This window comes from Marmota monax, unplaced genomic scaffold (assembly GCF_021218885.2).
Source record: "Marmota monax isolate L192 unplaced genomic scaffold, Marmota_monax_Labrador192_F-V1.1 WCK01_AAM20220418_F8-fsc00087, whole genome shotgun sequence".
Lineage (NCBI taxonomy): Eukaryota > Metazoa > Chordata > Mammalia > Rodentia > Sciuridae > Marmota > Marmota monax.
In genome coordinates this window covers 5809178-5825306 of record NW_026693476.1, presented here as the reverse complement: position 1 = coordinate 5825306, position 16129 = coordinate 5809178, and the positions used below count along the sequence as shown (strand labels likewise).

Below are 16129 nucleotides of genomic sequence, written 5' to 3'. Positions count from 1 at the left end.
TTATCTTCAGGGCCTCAGATGATGAAGAATAATATCTAACCCTAAATACAACATACCCACATTTGCATTTTAATTCTTCATAATTTCTCTCTGTAGCAGTACCCCAAGCTCAAAACAGTGGAGTCATCATTTACTTCCTCCCTTTTCTTGCACTTCACTTCAGTCAGTTACCACATCTAGTCATTTCTTCCTTTGTACCCACTTTCACAATGCCCTTCTTTTCACCTTCACAATCTCATTGAAGCCTACTGGATCAGCTCATGTCTGGCCTATTGCAGTTGGTCTCTTATGTTCAATTTCTTCCTCTGTCCAATCCAACCTGTCCATTGCTACCATGCTGATCCTCCTTAAGCATACTTCTGATCATGTCCCTCTCCTATTTAAAATCTTCAGCCATTTTTTACCTGACAAGTTTTATCTAACTATCCTTTCTGGGTTTAGCTACCATGACTCCCTCATTCATTCATTCATTCACTCATTCATTTTGTCCTATTTCATTCATTCAGCAATCATTTGTTAAGTACCTACTATGTGCCAAACACTGTAAGAGAGCCTAGTAGTACTGGGATGAATAAGACTGAAATGCCACTGCCTTAATCCTATCTCTTAGTGGGGGAAAATAGTCAAAAAACCAAAAAACTATAAATTGTTATGAAGAAAACAACAACAAAGGATTTAAAGAAATGAATAGGAATATCTTCCTCAGAGAAGATTGCCAGTGAAGGCTTAGAGGAAAGGACAGCTGCTTGTTTGTTTTGACTTTTACACAGATAGCCTCCCTCTTATAATTAATCATTCTGATGTGTTTAATATGTATGTTTTTCTATGTGTTCTTGCACAGTGTATATTATGTCTTGTGTGCATATTTATTGTTTACAACTGAACTGTGTCATATATATTTATCATTCAGATTTTTATCATTTCATTTATTACTTTGTTTTAGATACACCCATGTTGATATACTGTATTTGTGTGTAATCCATTGCACTTAACTTAATTATTCTCCTAGTGATGGCCTTCCCTCAAACTCCCTGTTACTATAAGTAAAGATGAACGTTCTCACATGTCTTTTTACAAATGTATGAGAATGTCTGTAGAATATATACCCAAGAGCCGAGTTATTGACTTGTAGACTGTATGTATCCTTGTCTGATGAAATAGTTTTGGTGCCTCTCCAGTCTCTTTTCTCCCTAGAAGTACACAAAGGTTTCTGTAGCAGCTATAATAATGGCACCATCTCCCAGTACTTGGCATTATTCAGTTACATAATTTTGCCAATCTAATGGTTATAGAAGTGGTATCTCATTCTAATTTTAGTTTCTCGGGTAGTCAAGAGAGTCTGAGCATTTTTCCATGTGCCTATTAGTCTTTTGAACTTCTGCAAATTATGCACTACATTCATTTTCTTTGTTCATTTTTTCCCAAGTTGAGATCTCAGTCATATTCTGATTTATGGGTTTTCCTTAGATATTTAGATATTACTCTCTTACTAGATGTAGATATTTTCTCCCATTCTGTCACCTGTTAATCTTGTCTTGTATTTCTTCATTAAACAGAATTTTTAAAATTTAAAAATCAGGGCCTGGGGTTGTGGCTCAGAGGGAGAGCGCTCACCTACTACCGTGTGTGAGGCACTGGGTTCAATCCTCAGCACCACATAAAAATAAAATAAAGATATTGCATCCACCTATAACTAAAAAATAAATTTTAAAAAAATTAAACATCAGTTCATTACTGTTTTTTTTATAATTGTGCTTTTGAAGTTTTGTTTACAAAGTCTTCTGTCCTTAAAGTATAAAAATACTTTCTTAGATTTGTATCCATGAAGCATAAGAACTTGGTATATGATAAAGTGGCATATTGCATATTTTCAGTTATTGTCTACTATGTGCTTAATTCAAAGGAAATGTAAATTAAAACATTATATATTTAATTTTATTTTTCGGCTACTAGGGATTGAACTCAGAGGTGCTTTGCCCACTGTACTATATCCCCAGCCCCTTTTTTACTTTTTTATTTTGAGACAGTGTCTCCCTAAGTTTCTCAGGCTGGCCTCAGCCTCCTGAGTCACTGGGATTGCAGGTGTGTGCTACAACACATGGCTCAACAATCATACCTCATTTCACACCTATCAGATTGGTTAAAAAAAAAAATTAAGTCTAATAATTGCAAGAAATTGAATTTTCCATACATTGTTGGCAAGAATATAAAATGGTACAGTCGCTTTGGAGAACATTTTGGCAATAACTGGTAAATTCAGTAACTGACCTAGCAGTTCCTTCTCTAGATATGTACCCTAGAGAAACTGTTTTCCATGTATTTATGTACATAGGAGCCAGAAATATCCGTTATAACACTGTTTGAAATAGCGACAGAATAGAAATAGAAATAACTCTTCTGTAGATGGGGAATGAATAAAATGCATTTTTTGTTCATAAAGATGGATTTATGATTTATGGATTTATTACACAGAAGTTGAATAAAATATGTTTATATGTATAACATGGATATGTTCTTGAAATATAATTGAATAAAAAGAAAGTTACAAAAGTATATGTACAATATATTCTTCATGAAAATAATGAAACATTATGAAAACACTCAGACTTTTGCTAAAAACAATAATATTTATTTGTTATGGATGCATGTATATATACCCTAGATGTATACAGTATTTAGGAAGAATGACATGTATCACCTTCAGGACAACTCAGGGAGGCAGTGGGAAGGATTGGTCAGGAAATTAGGGCTTCAATTGTATTTACGATTAGGTATGTATATCCTCAGAAAGAAAGAAGGAAAATTTCAAAGAAATCTTGCAGTGGTACTATCTGGATAATGTGTATGTAAATAAGTATAAATTTATATAAATAAAATATATATTTCTAATATGATTCTAATATTGTTATCTATAAGTTTATGTATATTTGAATTATTTAATTGTTGGCAATTATATTATAAAAGTGCAACGGCCTTTGGAAGAAAAAGAAAAGTTCCAAAAAAATTTTTTTTTAATTTTTTTCTGTTAGTAATTACAGTCAGGGTTTACAAACCTTGGAATTTTATACCTTGCCATCTGGAATGTTAATATTTATCAATGGTTTAAGATTACTAAGCCCAATGATTAATTTTTTTTGTACTATGAATTGAACCCAGGGGTGCTTAACTACTGAGTCATATTCCCAGCCCTTTTGATTTGATTTTTTATTTTGAGACAGGATCTCATTAAATTGCTTAGGATCTTGCCAAGTTGCTAAGGCTGGCTTTGAATTTGCAGTCCTCCTGCTTCAGCCTCCCAAGCCACTGGAATTATAGGTATATGCAATGATTACCTTTCTAAACAAGGAAACTGCCAAAATTTATTCTGAAGTTTTGAAATCTTTGCAGTGATTATGGATAGCAGCTCTAATATCTTGCATTTTTCCAATTTTCCCCTTAGGAAAAAGTTAAACTTTCTAGAGTTAGATAATAATTATTAAATTTTTAGTGACTATGGATGACTAGCATCATCCTTAGAAAAGTGGACTTTTTATTTCTGTCACAGGATATATCCTTATTCCTTCAGAGTATGATTATTGGCCACAATAAAGGAAAAATGAGATCCTAGAATATTTTATTCCCTGGCCACCCCTCTATTTGGATTATTTCTGTACTCTCTGCCCAGAGAAGTAGTAACCAGTATTTGTGTTTATGTTGATGGTAGTGGTTTTCCTTTTGTGTGTGTGTGTGTGTGTGTGTGTACACACACACACACACACACACACACATATATATATATATATTTTTTTTTTCTTTTTTTTTTAGCTGGACACAGTACCTTTATTTTTTATTTATTTTTATGTGGTGCTGAGGATCTAACCCAGTGTCTCACACATGCCAGGTAAACACTGTATACAACCGAGCCACAACCCCAGCCCCATGTTGTTGTTTTTTTTTCTTTTTTTCTTTTCTTTTTTTTATAGTTGGTATGGAATCTAGGGTCTCACATAGTCGGGAGAGTGCTCTGCCACTGAGCTGCTTCCCAGCCTTAACCTGCTTTTCCATTGGTTTTGTATTTAGGACCCAGGAAATTTGCAAAGTCTGGAGTGTGTTAATACAGATTTTTGCATCTGTCTTTGTGAAATAAGCAACCATTTCAAACATGGATTTGGAAACAAGGGAGTAGTTGAGTGGGAGAGACAGATGTAGTTGAAAAGTTTTTTAGTTTGAGATTATTGTTTCGTCTTGACTATTTAATGACACCACTCAAAATTAAACTTTCAGGAATTAATTTTGACACTTTCTCCCTCAAACATTCCCAACCTAAGGTTAACTGTGTCATTCGTAAATGAGTCTTAGTGCTACAGGGAGCAACCTATGATTTTTTTCTACCCAGGAAAAAAATGCATCTACCTCATAAATTGACCTTATATATATGAGCATCTTAATTATCTCCCTAGCTTCAAAGAATTTGATTGAAAGTTGTGGATTTTTAAAATAAAATATCATGAGTATTTTACTTTCTAATCATATTTACTTTTTATAAAATTAGCATAACAACTAATATAAGGTCACACCTAGTGGAAGCTACACACTGTTAATGTAGCTGTGCTTTCCTATTGTGTTGGGCTGCCTCAAGGAAGGAAGCCACTTGACAATTTGAGAAGATATTCAGTTGTTTTCCTTCTACTCTGGAATGTTTATTTTTACTGCAAAAACCACTGATCCTCAAGAGAAAATTAATTTCTTGCTTTCATGAGAATAAGCCAATATTGAATTAGACTAATAATGTCACTATTTGTTCAATAGATTGTCAGATAATATAATTAGAATGCTCAGAAAATTTAAAAATTTTTAAAGTAAAAATTATATCAGCAATCCATATTTCTTTGCAAACTGCTTAGTTCTTAGCTTTATCCTTTGCCCACATATTTCCTCATCTTACTAAAGTAATACATTACGTATATTAAAACAAAATTATTTGAGTTATTTTTATTGTCTTTACCTCCCACCTTTTGTACTAGTTCGTCTTACATGACAGCTTTGATGCTTTTAAATTTACAAGTTAGGTCCTAATTCAAAGCCCATGTAAAGCAAGTCTTGTAGGAGCAATAATCAAGACGGGGGGGGGGGAGGGAGGGAGGGAGGATGGAAGGATGGATGGATCAACTTCCTGGCCTTAGTAGTATTCAAATGTTAGATGATATATGATAAAGGGCTCTTGAGAAATTAGTTCTTTCTGTTATTTCTACCTCCTTCTCTCACAAGGAGTGCTTAGGTCGACCTTTTGGACAATGGTAGATATTCCAAAACTTCAGTGTAAGAAACAGTAGGGATATACAGTAGGCCATATTATTCTGAGTCAATTCAGCATGAAGATTTCAGCTGCTATTATTTTGTCCACTTCAGGAAACTTCTATGGAACTCCCAAGCCTCCAGCAGAGCCCAGCCCTTTCCAGCCAGATCCAGTTGATCAGGTCCTCTTTGATAATGAGTTTGACACAGAATCCCAAAGAAAACGAACAACATCTGTCAGCAAGATGGAAAGAATGGACAGCTCTCTTCCTGAAGAGGAAGAAGATGAAGACAAGGATGCTATTAATGGCAGTGGAAGCGCAGGTCAGTAAACAGATGAACAACTTCTAATGGATGTTATGGGTTGGCTGTACTGACATTTAATTGAAAGTAGTAAAGTTTTTGCTGAAGCATGGAAAGCTTCCAATGTTTTGAGAAGGCTGTGTGTAGAGTAATGTATATTTCTGTAGACCATCTATAAACTAAAATGGGTTGTCCCAATTTTAATAAGTGTATGAAAAACTACCAGTAATAAAATAATATGCCATTACTGTATTCCTTAAAATATTTGAGGTTCATCTTCGACTCTGGAATAGGGAAATCTTATTGACTTACGTCCTATTTTATAGGATAAAAGCAAAATATAGATGTTTTATAATGTAGCCTTTAGCTCAAACAAAAGTACTTGGAAGTTTAGATACATGCCAGTAAAAATTATCCAAAAGGTTTGTTAATATTTTTATTTAAATTCTGAATTCACTCAAAAAATTTTCTTTTTTTTGCTTTGACGCTCTTATTTTTTAATTACATATAAAACCAACAGAAATTTAGTGGTGAAATATCCTATTCAGTATCCCTAAATAATTCTGTGATTCTTAAGTTTGTAACTGAGAGTGTACCAAAAACAGTGCCTGGCACAAAGTAGGAACTAAAAAAAAAAATTGTTCATGTCCCCAAGTTTGCATATCATGTCCCCATCTCCATATCATTTTCCCAAAGGACCTTGATCTTTTCTTCATCAGTTATTAAAATTTGCCATTTAGTGCTCACTTTGGCAACACATATACTAAAATTGGAACGATACAGAGAAGATTATGGCCCCTGCACAAGGATGACACATAAATTTGTGAAGCATTCTATATTTTTTTGGTGTTGTTGTTTAATTTATACAGAGGACATTTTTTTCAGAGCTTGAGAAGAGAAAATAAATAGCAGAATGATAACCTATTGACTACAATAATCAATGTTTCCCAATACTTGGTAAAAGATAGGGAGATTCTCAGTCCTTGAAGCCAGGGATTTAAAAACAAAAACAAACAAACAAACAAACAAAAAAACCACAAGTAGGTTATTCAAATTGTTTCCAACATACATTTTGTAATGAAATGAGAGAAATTAATAAAGAATATTTTTCACATGTGAAAAAAATTGCCATTTACATTATATTTATTGTTTTAATATATTCATTGTTTATTTCCCTCTCCAGATTGGGAGTTCTATTTTATCATTCTAATTTCTCACACCGTTGTGCCACATAGCATGTTTAATGTTAAATGAATTACTTGATATATTTGGGTGTAAAGACTGAAATTGGGGTTGGAAAGGTTTAAGGAAATTTATACCTAATTCTTTAGAGATTACTAAGGGAAATTATATCATAATATGATATGATAGACTTTTAATATTCATGTCAAATTTGCAGTCCTACAAAATTAATTCTGTTAATATTTTAAAATGGTGAACACTAGGATTAGAGACCATGAATCTGTCCCAATATGGAATTATATATTCTTGACTTAGGAGGAAAGAAGATTCTTTTTTATTTTTAACATCCAAATGCAGAGCTTTATGGTGATCACTGTGATTCCCTAAGAGATAAACCTATCTGAATATCAATAGTTTATGCTAGTCATGTAAGACAGTTGTTAAACCAGATGTTTCATACTCTGATGTTAATATTTAAAGGGAGCACATCCAAGAGTGTGTGGGAGTCAGTTTGTACACTCTCTATTGTGTTTAGGTACCACAGGATATTTACATTAGGTTATATATTTCTTTGTAAGAGAAAATATTCCAAGTATTTAAATGAAAAACCAGAAAATTGTTAAGGAGTAGAAGTAGGGAAAAGGTAGGTAGTGCCTTATTTGTATACATCAATACATATTTTATATCTTGCTAAAGATTTAACCCCAAAGGTTGCTAATATGCCCACATAGGATGACATATGTTATGTAGTGATGCTAAAATTTTTTTCCAAAATAAGTATAACATAAACAGCATCTTCCCAAGTCATTGGATGTTATACAAACTCCCTTACTCAATCACTTGGAACTATATTAGAAGTATTATAGATCATAATACTTATTTCCCAAGAATGTAACTCCCTTACAGATTGATTTCTATTTTAGGTACCTTTTTTTGTTATTTTTGTGCATAGAAAACAAATCACGCATTTTGTTTATTTTTTATTTACTCAACAAATAATTGTTGAGTGCCTTCTAAACTACTAACTGCTAGCTAGCCATTTGTACTAAATACTGGGAATAAATCAGTGAACAAAACAGACAGAAACCCCTGTCCTGATGGACTTTACCTGATAATGGGAAAGTCAAGAGAGTCAGAAGTGGTCTGCATAAATGAATATCAGGTGGTGTGTTAGCCGGTACAAAAGAGAAAAGTAAAGCAGAGGAGAATGGATGAGAAATAGTGGAGTCAAACCAGGCATAGTGGCACACACCTGTAATCCCAGAGACTCAGGAGGCTGAGGCAGGAGGATCATGGATTTGAGGCCAACCTCAGCAATTTAGGGACACCCTAAACAACATAGCAATACCCTCTCTCAAAAATAAAAAGGACTGGAGATGTGGCATAGTGGGTTCAATTCTTAATACCAAAAAAAAAAAAAAAAGAAAGAAAGAAGAAGAAAAAGAAAAGAAATAGGTCAGGGTTTGCAATTTTAAATAGGCAGAAAAGACTTGAAAGAAAGAAATAAACTCTAAATATCTGAGAGAAGAGCTTTCCAGACAGAGAAATGCCCTGAGTTGGAAGTATGCCTGCAATATTCAGACAACAGCAAGGAAACCAGTGTGGTTCAGTGCAGCATAGACAATGCACTATGTGTGATTGGAGCAGAGAGATGAAAGACAGAAGAGCAGGATAGAAACCAGTATGGTCAGTCAAATAATGAGGGGTGGGGAGGAATGCATATTACGCAAGGTCTTGTAGGTACTTAGAATAATTTTGGCTGTAACTGAAATTAGAAACTATGATAAGGTTTTGAGTAAAAGAGTACACAACAGATTTAACAGGCTCATTCTGCATACTGTGTTGAGAATAGACACAGGATGGCAGGGTATAAACAGGGATACCAGTTAGTGGGTCACTAAGTATACAAGGAAGAAAGTGATCCACCATTCAGATGTTGCTGAGAGCACAAGTAAGATGTGAACTGAGAATTGATCATTAGATTTAGCAATGTGGACAATATTGGAGACCTTGATAGTAACAGGGTTTTTGTTTGTTTCTTTGTTTGTTTGTTTTTAATGGAAGTTAAAAAGCCTTTATGAGAAGGTCTGAGAGAATTGAAAGAGTGGTAGTGGGAGTAGCAATTATAAACTCTGTCAAGGTAGTTTGGTATGAAAAGACAGACATGAGATGGTTGCCAGAAGAGAAGGAGAATTATTTTGTTTTTAAGGAATTTGGGAATAACATGTTTTTATGTGGCTGGATATGATCTAATAAATAGGGAAGAAAATGAGAATGAGAGAATTGCTGTAGGCAAGAGGGGACAGGCTATATTTATAAATGGGGATTAGCTTTAGCTAGGAACATGGACAATTCTCAGGAAGTAACAGATGGTGAAGTAAATGGGTATAGTTGCTGTATAGACAGAATGGTGGGAATTTGCAGAGTTCTCTTCTGCTTGCTTCCATTTTCTTGGTGAAATGGGAAACAGGGTCACCAAATGAAATTAAGGATAAGAGGAAAGTCATACAATAGCCCTCACTTATCTGCAGTTTCACTTTCCGTGGTTTCAGTTATCCATACTGACGGCAGTAAGAAAATATTACTGTATAATAATATATTTTGAAAGAGATTACATTTATAAAACTTTTATTACAGTATATTGTTATAATTTTTCTACTTTTATTATCAGTGATTACTGCTAGTCTCTTACTGTACATATTTATAAATTAAACTATCATAGGTATGTATATATGGGGGGGGGCAAAGTACTCTGTATATAGGGTTCATTCCTACTCATAGTTTCAGGCATCTACTGGGGAGGGGGTGGTCTTGGGACATATCACCCTCAGAAAAGGAGGACTACTGTAGATGACTGAAGGAGAAGGAAGGTATGAAATATTTAACTAGGAGCATGTCAGAGTGAATCAATTAAATAAATGTACTGTGATTGTCATGTATCATTAAATATCCACTGAGGTTAGTGATAATGAATTTAAGCTGAATTCCTTAGCATTGTCTATGTTCAACTGCATGTGCTAGCATTGAGTAGGTGGAAAAAGCAGAGTTATGGTTTAGCCAGGCAAGTGTGATGAAGTCAGGTTGAAGCAAAGGAATCAGGAGTACTTGGAAGTGATTATAGTGGTTGATCTTGGAATTTAAGTTGGATAAGAAGAGCAATAGGGAAATGGGTAGAGGTTGGAGAAAGTGAAAGTTAATAAGTAGAAATATTAATGAATTGTATGATTTTGTTGGATAAAGGATGTTGGAGTTGAAATACTATAGGGAATGATATCTAAGGCCCTTCTCAGATTTTCTGATTGTTAGTCATTGCCTGCAGTTTGAAGTTTTTACAATGATATTATTGTGTAACATCATTTAAATTCTAGAAACAAATTGTGAGTGCATGAATTATTGACTTCCTATACAATAACCAAATTTTAGTGTACTTGCTTATATTATAGAATCTGGGACTCTAAAAGGATTTTAATATTACCCCAAAATTATATTTAACAACGAAGTCTAATGAGTATAATTTTATTATTTATTTATTTAGTTGGTAGGTAAGTGCCCTACCTCTGAGCTATATCCCAGCCCTTGAGTGTAATTCTTTTTTTAAACTGTCAATGGACCTTTATTTTATGTATCAATTTATTTATATGTGGTGCTGAGAATTGAATCCAGTGCCTCACACATGCTAGACATCACTGTACCACTGAGCCATAACCCCAGCCCCTTGAGTATAATTTTTAAAGACAAATTTTATTTAAAGACCTGTTTTAAAAGTGTATGAGCATGGGCTGAGGTTGTAGCTCAGTGCGAGAGTGCATGCCTAGCATGTGTGAGGCACTGGGTTCGATTCTCAGCACCACGTATAAATAAATTAATTAAAAAATAAAAAGTCCATTGACAACTAAAAAAGTGTTTTTTAAATGTATGAGCAGCTTAGTGTAGCAGTTAAGAGCAAAGACCCCTTAGATTCAAATCTTAGCTTTGGGGTTGGGTTTGTGGCCAGTGATAGAGCGCTTGCCTAGAACATGTGAGGCACTGGGTTCAATCCTCAGCACCACATAAAAATAAATAAATAAAAATAAAGTATATAAAAAAAATCCTAGCTTTGCTATTTAATGACTATGTAACCTTGACTAAGTTAACTTAACCTCTCTTTTAGTTTTCTCAATTTATAAAATGAGTTTAGTAATAATATATACTGGGTTGCTGTGAGGATTATGAGTTAATGTTAATCACTTAGAATAGAGCTTGACATATGCATATATATGTATAAATACTGGTGATGCTACTGTTAGGATTTATACTGAATTGAATCCACAGTTGTTTTGTTGCTACTCTCCCATACGAGCATCAAATATACTCTAGGGGTTAATGTGAATTAGTGAATGAAAAGAATTGGGTATGTTTATTTGTTATCTCAAAATTTATAGCAGAATGAGGACATAATAAGTAAATTTGAAATATATAATTGCACAAATATGTGTGTGTGTATGTGTGTATATATATATATATATGAAATGAAAGTGGATCTATTACACCGAAATAGAGGTTCAGCCAAGAGATTTATTGGAAGCAAGGAGATGGCTGCCCACCCGATAGAGTGGGGACAGCAGCTGCACACTCATCCTCACTGGGTTAAGTAGGTCCGTTAGAGGACCGGCACGAGCTGATTAGGCCTGAAAATTCAAAGGGGCAACGCTCTCTCGTGGGGTTTATATATTTTATATATATACATATATAAAAAATGTTTGGCATTTTGTTAGAAATGAAGAGGGACTTAAAGAAGAGTATAACTTTGCCTACTTTTCATGCTGTTCTGTTTTGAACAATGACAGAAAACAGAGAGAGGCATTCTGAGTCATCTGACTGGATGAAGACTGTTCCAAGTTATAACCAAACAAATAGCTCCGTGGACTTTAGAAATTATATGATGAGAGATGAGACTCTGGAACCACTACCCAAAAACTGGGAGATGGCCTACACTGACACGGGGATGATCTACTTCATTGAGTAAGCAAATGTCTGTATCTCTTCTAATCTGCCCTGTCACTGTGAGGATTGTCTGGAATGGTGTTAATCTCATTTTGGTTGTGTGCCTTTCATTTCTTTTTCTTTGTTTAAAAATGTTTTTTATACAAGTAAGAATTGATTTTTAATCTAGGTATTTCCCTGGATACCATTTCATTTTATTTGACTTGGATAAAGGAAGAATATATTTGGCCTCTGATTTTATAGAAGTAGGGAGATTGAAAATACACTCCTCACTAATGATGGAAAATGTAAAGAATAAAGGAGGCTTAGCTTTGCCCTTTTTTTTAACTTTAGGGTAGATTATCCAACTTCATGAGCATTTTAAGAATTATCATCATGGCAGAGTACATATTATTATCTTAGCTAAGTATTGTCAGTCCTAGAATTTAGGTTTGATGTATTCAAACAATATAGGTAAATAATATAGGAAGAAATTTCACTGATCCTCAGAGTAACTGATACACTATAGATGCATAAAAGTAAAAATTTTTATGGAAAGCATTATTAATGTAATATTCATAAAGTACTGAATACCACATGATTAGATCAACCTAAAACTGAATGTTGTTTGCATCAGAGAATAATATTATGCAAATAATTTACTAAAAGTTTCATTATGAAGTTTTTTTTTAAATTTTTATGCACTTGTTATTCTCATTTAAAGCAGTGTGTTCAGAGTTAGAAGATTAATATAGTGAAGTTATAGAATATTGACAAATAACAGTTAAGTATTGAGGACTGGGCACTACACACAAAGAATAAATATTCAGAAGTTAATTAAGGTGAGGGACTTGAATCTGTTTCCTCAAATGGTTCTAATTCCAGATCCTTCCCATAGAATAAGCACCTTGCTGTACTAAGTAGCATTTAGTATTCAAAAAACATAGATCTTGAGTATGTGTTATTCTCTTTACCATATGCAGAAATTAATAAATTTATGTAAACATTATACAAAACAGACACAACAAGATATACTTCTGTCTATGGAATTTAAGGGATACTTTTTTTTTTTTAAAGTATTGGGAAGTGAACCCAGGTGTATTCAACCACTGACCCACGTCCCCAGTCTTTTTTTATTTTTAATTTTGAGGCAGGGTCTCCTAAGTTGCTTAGGACCTCACTAAGTTTCTGAGGCTGGCTTTGAACATGCAATCCTCTTGCCTCAGCCTCCTGAGCCACTGGGATTACAGGTGTATGCTACCACACCCCAGAAACTTAAGGGATTCTTTAAGGTTAGAAGTGGCTAAAATATCTTTAGAAACAGATTATGAGACATTGGATCTGACAATACTTCACTCTACGAATAGAGATAAGTAAGTATGTTATGGAGGTGCAGAGAATGTATAAAAGAAATCTCTTTATAGTTTAATATTATTTGAATGTATTAAAAACATAAATGTAAGGCCCAAACTGTAAACTTTCTAGAGGAAAACACAGGGGAAAGCTTCATGACACTGGATTTGGCAGGAACTTCCAACACCAAAAACAGAGGCAACAAAGCAGGAAAGACAAGTGGGACCACATCAGACTTGGACACTTCCACACAGCAAAGAACACTGGCAGGAGAAATTATCTTCATATTGGATAAGGGGTTAATATTTAGAATACTTGAAAATTTACTCTAGATAAAGCTATTTGTTTGCTATAGTCAATATGTTTGATTTGTGTTTAACTAGCATGGTGTATTTGTGTTAAAGTCTGCTGTTAAAGTCTGCATCTGTAAGAATATTAACATAGGTCCATAGTCTTTAGTTATTACAGGTTAGGAATAGCCTAAAAACAGCTCTTTTTTTAACCTTGGGAAATATCAGGCAAAATTCTACAGGATTGCCTGTATCTGCTGATTTAATCAATAAAATTTTGGCTCATTGGAATCAAAGTTGGGCTTTTCTCATATAGCAGTTTTGAGTTTGGGTTAGCAGGATACCTCCATGGTTTTTGTTGTGGGTTTTTTTTTCCCTCTAACCATCTGTGTACTCCTAGACCTCTTTGAGTTCTGATTCCTTTTATTTTGTTAAAACTGATTTAACTGATTTTCACTTGGGGAGATTATCTCTCTGAAAGAGTGAAATAAGCACAGACTTTCTAGAAACACTTTCCATTTTTTTTCTACATAGATTACCTGTTATCAGCAGACCAAAAAAAAAAAAAATGTTCATATGTCTCTCTAAGCAGCTCTGGGGTTAGAAAAGGCATAGGAGATACGGTTAATGCCCTGAAATCACTGACTTCATCTCCTAAGAGTGGACAAGGCAGAGAGTACTGAGTTTATCTCATGTTAAAGATACTGAGGAAAAAACGTATTCACGTTGTTATTCTAACAGTTCTTTTAATAATTAATTTACATTTTGTTGCCAATCTGTATATTCTTCTGCAAATTTTTCTTCTTTAATATCTTTGTATTTCGGAGACTTAAGCTAACAGTGTCTACTTAGCAGTGTGATAGTTTCATTTTAGCATTACTATTTACTGCATGGTGACCTGACCTGACTGACTGGCTTGTAATGGAATTAAACAGACACTGCTCTCTGAAAGTATCTTTGACTTGCTTCATAGAAAGAAGCAGGGGCAAGTTATTTTTTTCTCCCCCCCACCCCCGCAGGATGAACAAACACATTGTTTTTCCTTGCATGTTGCAGAAATAGCCACTTTAAAACTTTTGTTTTATTTTATCCTATTTATTGTAAGGAGTCCCTGTGAGGACAGAAATTCTGTCTGATAATTTGTCTCTATATTCCTAGACCCCAGGACAGTACATATATATCATAGATACTCAAGAAACATAATATTTTTCTGAAGGAAGAAAAGAAGAAATTCAGCCAGCAAGCTAACAAGGTTTTAAATGCGACTTAGCTGGCTAGGTGATGCAGTCTATGGCTCTGTGCCCACCCTTTGAAATGTTTTTGACTGCTTAAAAAAGTGTTTTTCTGTACTTGGCATTTGATCCCTTCTTTAAAGTCTTCATTCTCAAATTAGTGCCTCTAGCATTATCTTTCTGTCTTGGTAGTTTTGAAGTAACAGACTGAGAACAATAAGATTATTGAATTTGAGGAATACAAATGGAGGCTGTAGGAGATAAATGTTCCAGTACCATATGCTTTTTAGTCACTTTTAATCTTAGCTTTGGAATTACTTTTCTTCCTCTTTATTTTGCTATTTCTAATTGAGATCTTTATTCTACAGCCACAATACCAAGACGACCACCTGGTTGGATCCTCGTCTCTGTAAAAAAGCCAAAGCCCCTGAAGACTGTGAAGATGGAGGTAGAGATTCAGAATTTTTTTATACTATGCTTATCCTCTTAATCCTTTCTTACTCTTCTTGCTTAGTGAGTTTTTCAAAACCCTAAACAAACCATAGTGTACATAAATAAGGATGGATATCATAATCAACTAAGTATGGTAATTATGCCATATATATATACATATACATATATGGTAATTATGTTATATGCATATAAATAATTTATGAGAAATTTTATTTATCTCCTGTATGAGGATTGTAATTCTCTCTCTTTAAAAATTTAATAAAAATAAATTTCCCTGTTTTTAACATATGCCCTAAATACAAACTGTAAAAATTCTAAGTTGAGGCTGTGGTTGTGGCTCAGCGGTAGAGCATTCGCCTCTCACATGTGAGACCCTGGGTTCAATCCTCAGCACCACATAAAAATAAATAAACAAAATAAAGATTGTGCCCATGTATAACTAAAAAAAATTTTTTAAATCCTAAGTAACTATTCAGTAAATTAGGTGTGTTCCCAACCACAATGTAGCTCTGTCATATCTGTTGAGCATTCAAATATATACTTAATTTATTATATACTGGGATAATTGCTAGTGTCTATAACTATTCCTTCGCTAAAATTAGGACAGCAATACAAACTTAATGAAAGTCTATAATATATCCCCCTGCCACACACAAAATTTTTCTTACTTAATGGAAAAATTATTTCTGTAAACATCACCAGATAGTCTTATCTGTCTTGTATGTTATATGTTCTATAAATTGTATAGTTTTTAAGTAAGTAGAATTTATCTCATCCAAAATTGTTTGTTATATCTTCTTGAAACTAAGGTGCAATCAAACAGAATTACCACATTTTGTCCAGCATGACTATAATAGGAAGAATTTTTCTAGGGAAAAAAAAACAGTTGAAAATGGAATTATTCAGCCTTTTTTAATAATGACATCAAAAAAATTGGAAATCTTGAAATATATCTGTTAGAAGATGCAAGTTCTTAACAATGAAAACTGCAAAACATCATTGAAAGAAGTTAATAAGGACCCATAATAATGGGTGAGATGTACTGCACTCATGGATTGAATCCCACAATATTGTTAATGG

At 33.8% G+C, this 16129-nt stretch overlaps 1 protein-coding gene and 1 non-coding gene across 4 annotated transcripts in view; both read left to right on the top strand.

The window, feature by feature from the left end:
• Positions 1-16129, top strand: part of Magi3 (membrane associated guanylate kinase, WW and PDZ domain containing 3) — a 255744-nt gene that overhangs the window by 172214 nt on the left and 67401 nt on the right. For all 3 annotated transcript variants that reach the window (XM_046458287.2, XM_046458286.2, XM_046458288.2), the window contains exons 4-6: positions 5389-5598; positions 11586-11760; positions 14965-15044. In XM_046458287.2, coding sequence (XP_046314243.1) covers positions 5389-5598; positions 11586-11760; positions 14965-15044 — 465 coding nt within the window. The remainder of the gene's footprint in view (positions 1-5388; positions 5599-11585; positions 11761-14964; positions 15045-16129) is intronic.
• LOC124102066 (U6 spliceosomal RNA) lies at positions 6317-6420 on the top strand. Its single transcript, XR_006854796.1, has one exon. It is a non-coding gene; the product is annotated as a U6 spliceosomal RNA (small nuclear RNA).